Source organism: Pseudopipra pipra, chromosome 2 (assembly GCF_036250125.1).
Source record: "Pseudopipra pipra isolate bDixPip1 chromosome 2, bDixPip1.hap1, whole genome shotgun sequence".
Classification (NCBI taxonomy): domain Eukaryota; kingdom Metazoa; phylum Chordata; class Aves; order Passeriformes; family Pipridae; genus Pseudopipra; species Pseudopipra pipra.
Window position 1 is genome coordinate 88,387,692 of NC_087550.1, and position 14,298 is coordinate 88,401,989.

General features: G+C 39.5%; 1 protein-coding gene across 3 annotated transcripts in view; it reads right to left on the reverse strand.

Annotated features, from left to right (window-relative positions):
- Window positions 1-201: 201 nt before the first annotated feature.
- Window positions 202-14,298, reverse strand: part of LONRF2 (LON peptidase N-terminal domain and ring finger 2) — a 37,236-nt gene continuing 23,139 nt past the window's right edge. The window contains exons 6-12 of one of the 3 annotated variants that reach the window (XM_064646299.1): window positions 12,385-12,481; window positions 11,905-12,019; window positions 10,474-10,670; window positions 9,778-9,936; window positions 6,633-6,795; window positions 4,473-4,622; window positions 202-4,116 (exon numbers count right to left, since the gene is read on the reverse strand). In XM_064646299.1, the coding sequence (XP_064502369.1) occupies window positions 3,958-4,116; window positions 4,473-4,622; window positions 6,633-6,795; window positions 9,778-9,936; window positions 10,474-10,670; window positions 11,905-12,019; window positions 12,385-12,481 (1,040 nt within the window). In that variant the 3' untranslated portion in view covers window positions 202-3,957. The remainder of the gene's footprint in view (window positions 4,117-4,472; window positions 4,623-6,632; window positions 6,796-9,777; window positions 9,937-10,473; window positions 10,671-11,904; window positions 12,020-12,384; window positions 12,482-14,298) is intronic. The other 2 variants (XM_064646300.1, XR_010428487.1) reach the window with 2 other exon arrangements.

Here is a 14,298-nt window from a genome sequence, read left to right on the forward strand (position 1 = left end):
ACCACTGCTTCTCAGATGCCATTTGCTTCTTAAAACCTCATGAGGCCAATGCTCAGCCCTTGGGCTCCCATAAGGGAAATCAAACTATCCTCCCCCTTCTGACAGCAGCACATCAGTGGCTTGTTTCTGCTCAGACCATATTTACGACAGCTCTAGCTCTTAATCCTCCAGTGATAAAGCTTTCTCCACGAACTCACACGCTTATAAATTCAACCTGGTTTATTCCAAATATCACATAAATTAAATACATTTCCCATGAATATTGCAAATATACATGAAATGAACATTGCAATCTTTAAAAAAAGTTTTGGCTTTGTTTATGCAACAAAAAGTGCCAAATGTGGTTAGAACATGAACTTCTCCTGTATTTACTAGATACAAAAAGGTGCAGATTAATAATTTATATTTATACATATGTACACACTCCATTTAATTTCTAGCTTTAAAACAGTAAAAAATGGTTTCAAGTTTATCTACATTAAACATACTCGTTTACATCTGGTCAGAAGCCCCAGATAAGAGTTGATACAATCATTTCACAACTGCAAAATTAAGGCGCTACCAAAATACCAGTTCCACTGTGTAAAATGTAACAGGAATAGAGAGTGTACAGCTTTCTATTTATCAATTTAAAAGTGGACTGGAGAACAGGGAAAAAAGAGCAGTAAGAAACATGACAAGTTCTACAGGTTAGAAGTACAAAGAGATCTTGATGACTATCAAATGAACATATTAAAATACAGTAGATAAAAGGCCTCAGTGGCAAACAATTAGTATGCTTCTGAAAGACAAAAAAGGTTAAAATATATATATCATTTTGTAGCTTGAAATTTTACAGGTGAACAACAGGTGTAGAGGTAGAGGGATTTTTTTTTTCTTTTTGGCCTCTTTACGATGTATAAAGAAGGGCCACATTCACCACAGTGAAAAGACTCATCATATATCCCAGCATCCTTGCTTGGATAGCAAGCAAGAAAAGTGTAATGAGCTAGAAAGGCAACGAATCCTGTCTATCTCTTCCAGGAGCTCAGCTCCAATGCTTTCACATGTACCTTGGTGACAAGTTACACCTAAGCATAGACTGGCTGTAACATGGACATCTCCTCTAGAGAGCAATAAGATAGCTAGCTTTTCCTGTGAGGTACTACTGGATGCTGTAGATATTATATGGCAGAGGTGATTTGGTAAAAATGAAACTGGTACTTTCCCTTAGAAAGCAAGTACCACAGGGCAGTGGTGATTTCATTTATTTATTAAAGCTTTGCTATTTGATCAGCATTCAATGTTTTGGAGGAAAAGTCAGCTTTGGGCTGCTAATATGATTATTTGCATCCATACACAGACAATTCCCTTGTTATTACCATTTATCCAAAACATCAGTCACTGAAATATTCACAAACCGCTTTAAACCTTGACTAAAAAAAAATCCCTCTACAGGGAAAAGAAAGTTCCGCTTTCTTTTCAATATCAATCACTCCATTAACTATGCAGGCCTTCATGAACACAGTAATGTCACTTCCTATGTAGAATGTCTTTACACATTACAGAACAGCAGTAAACAACCTCTCTTTTTCCATAGGGTTTTCTCTCAGAAGTACCTCAAAAGTAGGTATCTTGAACAAATCACTTTTGCAAAGAAGAATATTAACATTAACATTTACTGAGGCAAAGCCAAGAAGACACTAACTAGCACCTTGATATTTTTTTTCTTAAATGCACTCCTATCTGTAAAATTAAGCACATATAAGATCGGGACCAGCAATATACAAATACAATTGGCGTCCTCTTTCAGCTAAGCTAGTAATACTCAAAACTAGGCAGACACACAAAAACAAGCAAGATGAGTGAGTCTCGAAGAAATACACAGCATGGAAAGGAATGGGAAGAACAGGAATCTGAACAGAAAGGATTGCAAGATCAAATACAGTCCATCTTCTGGTCCGAGAATTAGTTTGTGAAATCACCTTTCAGTAGCTCAGCTGACAGTGGGCTGAAGACCTACTGACTTCTGACATTTCCTCCCCACTTATGTAACCAGTCCTTTACACTTCAATGAATTCCTCTTTCTCATCTTCAAATCCTGGAGGAAATGCATTTAACTTGAATTTTGAGTATTTTGGTGGTGGTAGCAGAACTTGCAGAAGGCTACTGTAGAGGTTATGACATCATTGGTTGTACATTATGCACTTCACAATTCAGAGAATATACTTACAAACTACTTAAATAGAAAAGGCGTGTTCAAGGTAGAGGCAGTTACAGTACATTCAGGGTATGTTACAGAAACCATTTGTGGTAGCCATTTGCTGAAAGGAAAAAAAACTCTCAATTTTTGTTTCCCAGACCACACAGGTTATAACTACAATACCCAAAGAGAGCAGGTAATATATCTCAATCACGGCATTTTAATGCAGTCTTCTTCCAGAATTCATGTGCAAAGTGGAAAAAAAAAAAGTTTAAATACCTCTTCATTGACAAATAAGGACAAAAGAACTAAAAAAGAAACCAGGCACTTTGACCATGTAGGTAAGCAGCCATTTCTTCTTACCAGACTTCTGCACATGAACAAGTCTTTACATTGGTCTTGCTATGCTTGCAGCACATGGAGATTCAAGTCAATTTTTTTTCCCTGTTGGTAGTATCAGTTCTAGTTATAGGAAACTGTGCCAACTGAATTGGTAACACTGAGTTATTTCATTGGCAGTTGAGCTAATATTGATCATTTGACTGACAAGCGATCAATTTAATAGCTATCAAAATTAGATAATAACAAAATAATACATAAAAAATAATCAAAGAGACAAATGAAGGTTAACACCTGACTTAAGCTTGCATTGAGACTTGCCTTTATAGGTTCGGTTTGTGACTCCTTTCACGGTGTTACTGTGGACTGATTCCCATCACATACAGCAACTGGTACTAAACTACAATACTTTCGGTTTGAAACACGTTCAGTAGAGATCACCTCAATGTAACGGGAGGTTGGCACGACACTGCAGGAAGGAGAGAGATGGAAACCTCCCCATCTTTCATCCTCGCTGGTCCCACTCGCAGAGCAGGTGCTCAGAGTAAACTGCAGCATGCCTCCCTCCTACTTGGGGTGAAATCATTATTTCACAGCAGTGTTTATCATACTTTAGGGAGCGGCTTGATTTGAATTTAGCGGTAAGACCAGTTAGGATTACTTTGGTTTTTCTTTTCAAAGAAACCAAAGTACACCTTTCCAAACATTTTGTACATACTCATTCTGCTACAACACATAAATCACAAAGGAGGGATTACCTAAGGCTACTTAATAGTGTACTTATTCAGTAGCTATTATTCTTTCATCCAAACATCCTCAGATGCCTTGACCACAAATGCTTAACTTGTTTTTTCCTCAGACTACTATTTGCTGAAGAGAGAGAGAGAGAGAGAGAGAGAGAAAGCGAGATGTGGGTTTATGACAGAGTGCCTTCCGATTCACTGACAGACAGTAGTGTCAGTTATAGTCTTCATGCATACTTCTGCTGGGTAGCAACAACTCCTCTTCTGCTCACTACAAGTCTAGGAAACACCTCTTCAATCCATTGTTCAGTTTCCTTTTCCTACCAAGTGAAAATCCAAATCACATGCAGGCCAATGGTGCTACTCTAGTACTTAACTCTCTTGCAGGCTAGAAACATCAACTCTATCGCAGTACTTTGAAGCAATTATCCACATCCATCAGCTACACTTTAAATGTAGCACAGCTTTGTAGAGGCTCAGTTTTCATCAGGATAACAGGAGAGTGTGCAAGGTTTGGTGAATACCCAGGATAACAAACTGATGCAATCGATGGATCCAGGACATAGTCAGAAAGGGCTGCTTTTTTTTTGAAGGAATCTTTGAAAAATACAAAAACAACCCCTCCCCTTTGCCCTCCCCTAGAACAACCTATCATGAGATGTTTTTTCAGTGCCCACTCAACTGAAGTCCATGTTATCTGGGTCTTTTGCGAGTCACAAATATCAATACGCGTCTGATGGCAATAAGACGATCTTTAAGGGAGGTCATAGCCAATATAGCCAGTTGAGCTCTGTTTTCCAGAGGCAGCACTGCCAAGAGCCACCAGTACCAGGCAGGACCACTGGGGTTGCTCTGCAAAAGAACAGAAAGATGTATTCACCAATTATGTATTCAACAGCACTGCCCCATTAAGAATATCGCCTTCCTTCTCACCTTGTATTTGCTAAAAAAGTTACCACAAAACAGTTCAAGCAACAATTAAACACTTAATTGCAGATGTTCTCTTTGTCTATATATACCACTAAGAACTTATTCCTTCAGCTATCAAGTTACATAGAGACGCTGTTTTCCATGCTTTATGCCAACGGACCAAAACTGGGTAAATAAGATTTAGAATGTACAAAACCACAGCAAAAATCTGTCAGAAAACAGTCTACTGTAAAAATTTGGTATAGAATAAGGCTGTTTAAGTAGGAAGGTTCTATTACCTGTGGCTCTGGTTCTTTTCCTGGCATGGACCCAAAATGATTGAGAATTTGCACTTTCATATTGTCTTTAAGAGAAGTAAACCAGGCAACAGCTTGATCATAAACTGAATCATGAAGACGGACAAGTTCTTCATATTCTGGTCCTTCAACCTTATTGTTAAAAGAAGGGAGATGGAACAAAAACAGGTTTGATACCGTGGAGCCCATATGCTTCCCCAGAAGCAAACGAAGCAAAATAATGCAGTGACTACAGCTGTTCAAAAGCCCTTATCTAAACCAACTGTGCCTAAGTCTCAGATTTCAAACCTGTGATGCTGGAGTTTTTTTACCCTCCCCTAGGTGTTCTGAAGTGACATTTCTTGGAGCAGTAACTGCCCTGCTAATATCCATTCCTAAATACTGGCACAACAGAAGATTCTGCTCTCTAATCCTAGGACATCATATTAATCATCTCAAACCCACAGCCTCAAGTCCCTGTCACAGAACAACCCTTAACAGTGGTATATTGTCTGGCAAGACAAAACAAGCACTACTGCCACTGAGCACAGAGATGGGGAGATCTATGGCCTTTAAGAGACCAGCAGTATTCCATAGAAGTGTTAAGGCCATGGTAGGACAGCCAAGGAGAAAGAGGAGGACAGACACCGGAGCAGGCAGGAAACAGGGAAAGTGGATGCTTTCCCAATACCAGAAACAGCCATGAAGAAATACACCCTCATTGAAGCAAAGAGTGTTTTAGTTGCACAGCCCTAACTATTAGCTATTAAGGGGGGAAAAAAAACCATAGGCAAAACCCACTACCAAATGGTGATTTGTGGGGGCTTTTTGAGTTTTGATTTTTGTGGTTTGTTTTTTGTTCGGTTTGTTTTGTTTTTTTTGGGAGGGGTTGTTTGGGTTTCTTTCCCCTTTAACATGTACATATCAATGGTGTGATTTCAGTTATGCTACTCAGATGCACATCTGATGTAGCTGCTGTGGATGCCTTTCACAGTTCAGGAGAAACAGCTCTAGAGGGCAATTAATCTCATCTTAAGGTAGGTATCTAAGAGCAGATAAAACAGGCATCTTTGGACTGAGATTTCTCACCATCTGATATAACATAAATGTAGGGTGCTGAACACAGACACCAGTCTCTCACTCGAGACAAGGTAAATCTCACTGATTAGGAAGAGGTGGGTCTCTGGCGCCATCTACAAACACTGCCTTGATACCTGTGTTCCACCACTCTTCACTGGGGATTTAAACACAGCAGAGCTGAGAAGACCACCTACTCCAGCCTTTCACAGGCAGAGACACCTCCATGAGATCCACCCTTCATGCCCTGACAAACAACTGCATCATTCTGCACAGGTTAGAAAAGCCCTACTAAGACTTTACAGACTTTCACTTCAACTATGAGAGTGAGCTAAAGAGCTGTATGACCCAACCAACTCCATCAACTGGCATGAGATTACTACTAAACTCGATGTTAAGAGCTACCAGGGTTTTACAAACATGGTCTGAAGATGATCCAGGAAGCTATTAAGCATGGCCAAAAATTCACCCTTTGGCCAACATCCATCATAAGCACCTCAGTTGATGCAGGTTTTCTAAGACGACCTGTTTTTAAAAGCTACTCCCCTCTCTGCGTTTCTCTGCTCTCAGTCAGCTCTGACAGAGGTTTGTACGTGGCACAGTTAACTACATGTCACTCAGAACTCATTCTAAGAGTAGACCCTCACATTTACTTGAGGACCAGTTCTGTAAATGAGAGTCTGGAGGACATAGGAAGTGTGCCAATTGTCTGTTCAGTGCAAGAGAACAGTCAGTTCTCTACCAACAGGAGCATGTGCTTTTAGAAGACTTTAAATTCTGTACCAGTTTTAAAATGTTACTCCGACCTCACCTACACATTCATGACAGACCTCAGCATCTCAGAAGCTACTCTGAGATCCATGAAGGGAGTGTAACACTTTAAGCAGAGATAATTATAAGGGCAGGAAGGAAGAAAGGGAAAGAAGAGACAAAGTTTGTTCCACGGTTTTTAAAATAGAGCTTTAGTGTATTTGTAATGATACTGGTTTAAAAATAATGCACAGCTAGCTTGAAATGCAACAAGGAAAGGCTATTTAAGTGAATCCAGCAATACATGGGTATGAATAACTTTGCACCATAGATCACCTTTTTATCTTCAAGATACTCGATGTTTGCTGTGTTATATCCATCTCGTTGGCCATGGCTTAAGACCCTAAAACGACGGACACCAACTGTATCAACAACTGAGCGTCCATCAGGAAAAAACTTTACGTCCCTGATCTCTAATATACAGCCATGATCTGCAAATCTGAAATGACAGAAGGGCATAAAAGTGGAAGTCATCAACACGTGTTTACAGACATCAGGACAAATACTGGGCCTAATTGAGCACTTCTTATTTGAAAGAGGATCCTGCTTTGGTGACAATACATTTCTGCTTATTCCCATAAGCCACACAACCCCCACCCTTTCTGCCTTCCCTCAGAGGACCTGGACAGCAGTATTTTCAGGGCATGTTTGTGGGGTGAGATGGTTGGAAAGGGACAGGAAACTAAATAAAGCATGTTTCATTCTGGGAGTTGCCAGCTGCTGGTGGCAAATTCACCTGGTTTGCAAAGAAAACAAGATGGGTAAAGATACCATAAGGAAGCCCAGAAACTGAGGAAAAATGTGAGGGCTATCCCCCTACTCCAACGTGTAAGCAGAGGATTGCAGGCTTTAGAAGAAAAAGGCTTCTATATAGTAAGATTTTTGTTGCATCTGTTTCCTTTAAAAAAAAAATCAAAACAAACCCAAAATACTCTTTACAAAAGCACATTTGTATCCATTATATTTAAAGTAGGCACAGGTTTTAATCACACCCTGGAAACAAGCATGCAATACATTTTTACTTTATCAAGATTACCTACTCTACCTTTGTGCTGTAGTGATTTCACTAGAGAGGGTGATTGTACAATGACTCTTCACCACAATACATTTGCAGCTCTACACCTCAGCCTACCGCTAGGCAGGAGAAAGTACTGCATGTATCTAGTCTCATCTCAGGATACCAAATCCCTGCAGGGTGTGATAAATTCTTTATCAGGGAAACACTTGTTTTACCAGGGCTTGGTCATTTCTTACAATGGAGTGATGAAGAAATTACTTCTGTTTCTGCTTTACCAGAAATTGTGGGTTTGTGAGGGGCAGAGGGGAAGCTCACCACTGCGGACAACTGTTCTCTTCCAGCCACTCCACAGGAAAAAAATCAGGACAAGCAAGAAGAGTACAGCTGCAAACAGCTAAGCCTTGGTGCTTTACCAGTAGGATTGATTTTAAAAATAAGTGAGTTTATTAGTTTATTACAGTAGCATTACACTAAACACTATTTAAACAGCTACATGACAATTGTTTTTAATTAAGGATTTTAGTGACATTCATACTGGATTTAGGAAATAATACAGAAGTGATGATTTTTTTCTTTTTTGTTGTTCTTTAAGAAGTTACTTTTGGCTAGAAAGTGACCTTAAACAAAGAGGTCAAGAAAGCACCTGAAGATGGGTATAAAATGTACTGACACATTAAAAGTTTATATTCTTCTCCCAGCTTTAACTTAAAATGGAGAAATAAAACAGAGGAAGGTAATGAACTGAACGTGTTTTGTTCACTGTGTTTTTCAAGGGAGTTATGTATCCATGTCTTAGTAGATGAGGCAAAACAAGTTTCCCCACTTGTATTCCCAAGTTGATTTCGCAATTTTGAATAAACAAAAGAACTTCTTGACTTGTGTAAGAAGCTGCAACAGCCTGCTAGGTGTCTACAGCTACAGGCTTTCTTTGCTTCAGTGTTTGATTTAAATTATCATGCTCAAAAAGTTTAATTATTTTAGTAACTTAAAACAGACCACACACAGAAACCTAATCACACTGATTGCATTTTAAAATATCCTTCATAATGTTTTCTAACAAAACAATTATTGTGTTTTGGGGATTGTAAGCCCTTGGCCCTCTGTATTATACCTGACTCCAAGTAAGTTTGGCTCTTCCAGAAGCCTTCATAGATATAAGGAGAGTTTCACTAATGTCCTAGGGTCATTCTGTCCTCACTCTTACAAGTATTTGCTTCCACGAAATTGGTAACAGACCTGAAAGGAACTGTGGAGCATCAGCTGCTTAACTCCAGAACCTTAACTCCAGAGTGCAGCACTGACAACATGCCAAATGGCACTGCAGCACAGCCACAGCTGACTGGAAGCTGTAGCATCTCCTGTATTCCTATAGCCACCTTACTGTCCAGTCGGGGAGAAAAATAAAAAATCCTCCCCAAGAAAACATGAAGTGGACAAAGCAAGGCTGCCAAGCCTCAGTATGACTGCCCTCCTCTCACCTCCAATGATGATCACTATAAAAATGCTGCTCCTGAGGATGCCTGTTTAACGTGTTCTTAAGAATTCCCGTGCCAGTCATCCATTCTACAGCCTGCATCATGCCAACGTATCTTCTGAAGTCAGTAACTATCACATCTCATAAGGCAGACCTCTCAAGACCACCTCGTATTTCTGCAATGAGCATAGTCTTATCACCTTCACCCAAAAGCCTATTATCTGTAAAGTACGTAAAACTTGATGGTTTTCATAGGATCATAGAATAGTTTTGTGTTGTAAGGGACCTTTAACTGTCATCTAGTCAGTCTCTGCATAGGAAGCTGGAAACACATCAATGTCAGAATTCACAAAAATGAATTAAAGGTAAAATCATACAGAAAGACACTCACTCACTGCAGATAGTTTAGACATTGCAACACAGAGGTAAAGACAAACGTCAAAATTCAACATTCAGCAGCAAAACAGACTTCTCAGCCAAAGGTATACTTTGTCTCATTAAAATGATACCACTCATGCGGGAAACCTATGGGGGGGTCTGGATTTTTTACCTTATTTTTGTTTTGTTTTGTGTTTTTAAACTGAGCAGACAGAGGAGGAACCTTATACAGACAGTCAGCTTTCACTGGAACAAACAGGCCAGCAAGCTTTCCAACCACACAGCCAATTAAGTGCTATTTTTGGAGCCTGCAGTAGCAGGATGAGTTGCATTCTTGCTACCCATCCAACAGGGGAGCAGTAAAATTACATCTTTGTGTCAAAAGGAATGTTTAAAGTACAGAACTAAGAAGTAAGCAACTTTGGTATTGGTTCACATAGGACTGGAAGGAACCACAGTGGTTTAGGGAGACAAGTATACTGTGCTGTAGTATTTCCTTATCATCACAACAGCCTCTGCAACAACAGGACATTCTTAGCTCATCTCCTTACCCTTTTAATTCATCAGCTAAGCACATGCCAAACTGCTTGGTACCAGTTTCCATGCATCTTCTTATCATTAGGCGATAACGAGGTTCAAAGACATGTAGCGGACAAGGGATGGTAGGAAAGGCCATGGTACATACGAAGATGGGAACATCTTTATTCAAACTGCAAGATAATTGTTTAAAAAAATTCACTTTGTTTTCTGGCTACTGCTATGTTCAGCATGAACCCTTAATACAAGACTGATTCCAGTGGTTTCCTTAAACTCATTCTTCATAAATGTATGTCTGTTAAAGGTTTGTCATTTTTACAAGACAAATATATTTCAGACTCTTTCAGTTTATACATGGCATAAGATTCACAAGTCACTGACAAAAACTAGATCCTTGAACTTTTCCTGACCTTATCCATTCATAATTTGAATTCTACTCCCAGAAAAACCCTATTATAACTTTTAAAGCTATTATATTGTTTCAGAGGAAAAGGCAATTATCTTTAAGAATATTGTTGCGCCTCTCCAACATCCATGGATATGTAACTTGTTTATCTGCAATAAATATGTCAAAAATACAAAACATCTGGCAGGTTTGTTTACGAATTCATTCCTTTTACGCATTTTCATAAACAAATGAAGCTTCTTCAGTAATTTAGATTGAAAAATACAGTTTTATAACAGCTGTCAGTAGTATAAAGAGAGCCTACTTTGACAATTCCTTCATTTCTTCCTCATAGACTTTCTTTCTTTCAGATAACTCCTCCGGCAGGTAACGGACTATCAGTTCTTCTGTAAGGACGGTCTTCTTGTAAGTTCTGCTTGCCAGAAACTGCAAGGAAGAGTCAACTCTTAAGTCTGATAACAAGAAGACAGGTAACATCTCTTCCTCCCAAGCCATCCTTTCCTAAGGCCAAAGAACACATTAGTTAGGACCATACTGATTTCTCATCCTTTTCAGTCTTAGGCACTGAAACTTCCACTTCAGGATATGTGGTTCACTGCACTGTCCTTTTACCTGTAACCCCCCATACCCTTTTTTTGGCAGAAGTTGTACTACCAGGAAAAAAAGGCAGTCCTTCCTCACTTTTGCAGAAGATATATATTTTTTTTTCACCTAGAGCTGTCAAGTTACTGGCAAGAAATACTCTAAGAAATATCATGTCTGCAGGAGCAGAAGTGTTCACCAAGGAGTGACCATTCCTCATTCACCACAGGCAGATATACAGTCTGGAGATGTGGTATGAACAGGACTATGGCTGGCACTCCCCAGGCATGAGCCTGACATGATACTGGAAGCCTCTATTTCTTTAAGAACCAGCAAAACCCCTTGTCTTCTAAGAAATACCAAATATATCTTGGAGAAAATGAGGTCTGTGCACAGTTTGATGCTGTTGGTAATACTGTTTTGTTCTGGTTTCACAGAATCATAGAATAGTTTGGCTTGGAAGAGATCTTTAAAGGTCAGCTAGTTCAACCCCCCCTGCAGTGAGCAGGGACAACTTCAACTAGATCAGGTTGCTTGGAGCCCCATCCAGCCTGACCTTGAATGTTTCCAGAGATGGAGTATCTGCCACCTCTCCAAGCAATCTACTTCATTGTTTTACCACCCTTCAAGGTAAAAAATTTCTGCCTCATATCTAGTCTAAATTGACCCTCCTTTAGTTTAAAACTACGACCGGCAACAGGCCCCACTAAAAAGCCTGTCCCCATATTTCTTATAAGCCCCCTTGAAGTACTGAAAGGCTGCAGTCAGGTCTCCCTGGAGCCTCCTCTTCACCAGGCTGAACAACCTCAATGCTCAGCCTGTCCTCATGCTCCACCTTCAGATCATGTTCGTGGCCCTCCTCTAGACCTACCCCAACAGCTCCATGTCCTTCCTGTGCTGAGGACCCCAGATCTTGACACAGTACTTCCAGCTGGGGTGTCACCAGAGTGGAGTAGAGGGGTAGAATCATCTCCCTTGACCTGCTGCTGAGGCTCACAAGTAGAGCACAAAAGATCCCCACACAGATGTTTTCAGAAGAACACAACTTTGTCATGGCTAGGCTTCGCGAACGAAGATTTAGGAAGGCTCTATCCACATTTGTTATGAACACAACTTTGTGCAGTTTTGTTAATTGGGTCAAGGACATACTTACTTCTGACAGCTTTTCTTTGCAGAGTGGGCAAAGTGGATTATGGTCAAGGCAACGCTCAAGGCATTTGAGGCAAAAGGTGTGTCCACAGGGTGTGGTAACAGGTTCGTAGAACAACCTTAACATGAAAACATGGAACAGAGAAGCTAAGCTGCCAACAAAAACAATGCAGATTCCCAAAGAGTGAAAGGAGTGACTACTCCTAGCCCTCTCTTTCTTTCCTGCTTTTGTATAAAGTATGGGCGACAATTTTATCTAAGGATATAAAAGATTTTCATTTTTAGAAGTGGTAAACAATGGAGAACACCATGCATAATGGAGAAAACTGAATCTGTAAAGATTCACCAGATGTAAGTTTCAGCAAAAAGGAACAGAGTAATGATTTAGATATTCTCTCACAGGTTTCTCTTCTGACACCATGAAAACTTTTTTCAGAAGCTAGAAAGGCTTTCTAATATTAATTCCAGGTCAGCGCAGTCATACCTCATGCAGAGGGAACACTCAAAGTCTGATGCATCCACCAGAGTTGTTGGTATCTCACTTGAAGTGTCGGTGGTGTTTTCAGGTAAAACATCTGCATCTAAGTAGTTTAGAAAATTATTAGAGTAAATATTTAAGTACTGTTACATTTTCAGATGGGGTTTAGGCTGTTTTTTCATAAAGAAAAGAACCTGATTTATGTCTTTTACTTTTTAAGTTTTATTCCAAACAAACATATTTCCCATCTGAGTTTTAGGTTTTTTGACAGAAGATCTTTTGGAGAACAGAGGATGACGTCTATAGCCAGAGAACAGAACACCCATTATTTAGAGCTGAACACCCATTATTTGCTTCTCTAAAAATGATTGTGTTACGTGTTTTTTTTAGTCTAGTTTTTAAAATACTCTGCTATTGCTTTCCTACTATCACCACCTCCACATCAGCCAGGCCAGATGTTTTAAAGTACATTAAGTCCAGAATTTAATTTGTATACATCCAGTCAACATATTTCATCAGTGTTTATCACAGATTTCTCAGCAGGGTTATTTTTTCTTACAAGTATAAAAAGCTTACATACTTCGAGACTAGGCTGCTGTGCAAATCCCACATTTCAGACAGCTTAAAGTTAAAGGACTACTGGAGTTGCATTAGCTAATACTGATTCTACTAGCTCAGCAATCTGCAAACAGAGGCAAACACTTCACTTAAAATTCTGCCCAGACTGATGTTTTGGGGGTGCTTTATAGCCCTGTGGTGTTAGGGTATGAGCTTTAAACTTTACATCAGCATTATTTAAGCTCTGAAGCTCTCAGCTCCAGCTTTGGATGACATTTACATAGGCAATTTCTGCAACTTCTTTTACAATTCATATCTTTGTTGCTCAGTGACAGTTGCAATAGAACCATGAATGGTGCCTTCACACTCTGTTCTGTTAAACAAATTTTTGACCATTTAAAAAAAACCAAAAAGCTCAGCTTTTTATGTTAAGTTAAACCGCTAGACTTTGTTAAATGATAGCTTATGCTCAGCATCTGATTTACCTCAAGCACAGACAGGGTAGATGGTGTGTGGCCTACAAAGAAAAACAGCACTATCTTTAACCTACATCTCACCTGTTAGCATTTAGTAATAGCAAGAACTAACTGTATTAATTCTGCAAAAAGTAACATGGCACTGGGACCTAGCACAGACAAGAAATTAGTGGTTATGGGTAAAACGCAATCTCTGGCCTTTGCTGGGAAGATACAGGTGGGTCAGGTTTCACAATCTATTTACTGAGTCTGCAGTTCACAAGCAAGTACACGGTTTTCCCTTCACAGCAACATGATCAGAAAATGGCTATATATTGATCATTTGTAGAGGTGGCAGACAGACAGCAGCACTCAAAGACTCTTAATATTTCAAGACAGAAGTCAAACTAATCAAGGTGCGGGTTGTTTTTCTTTTCTTTAAGGGAAAAAATGCAAACTAGTACAGAGGCATTTTTAAAGTTTCTTTTAACCAATCATTCCACTACTGTGAAATACTGCCTTCAGCATTTTTAGCCCTGAGTACTAAAACCACTCTGGAGGTCTTTGTTAGAAGCTTGAGTAGCATATCAATTGTAAGCACAGTTATCAAGTAACAGAAAACTGGGTGGGCTTATTACCCTTTAAAAGGCTTCTTTGTTTGCTTGGAAAATTTCATGTAAAGTTGCATGTGACCGTTTCTGATGCCAGTTAAAGATCAGTTTCCAGGCTTACTGCATCTTTCAATCATAAAGACAGACAATGAAGTTCAGCTATAGCTGAGACTTAGAAAATGGAAACGGCACTAGCAACACAAAGACTAAACTGTGAGTGGGCTACACGTTGGAAATGGCCCATTTGAGAAAGAAAAATACAATTTTCATTCAATGAACTGAAACTGCTCTGAAAT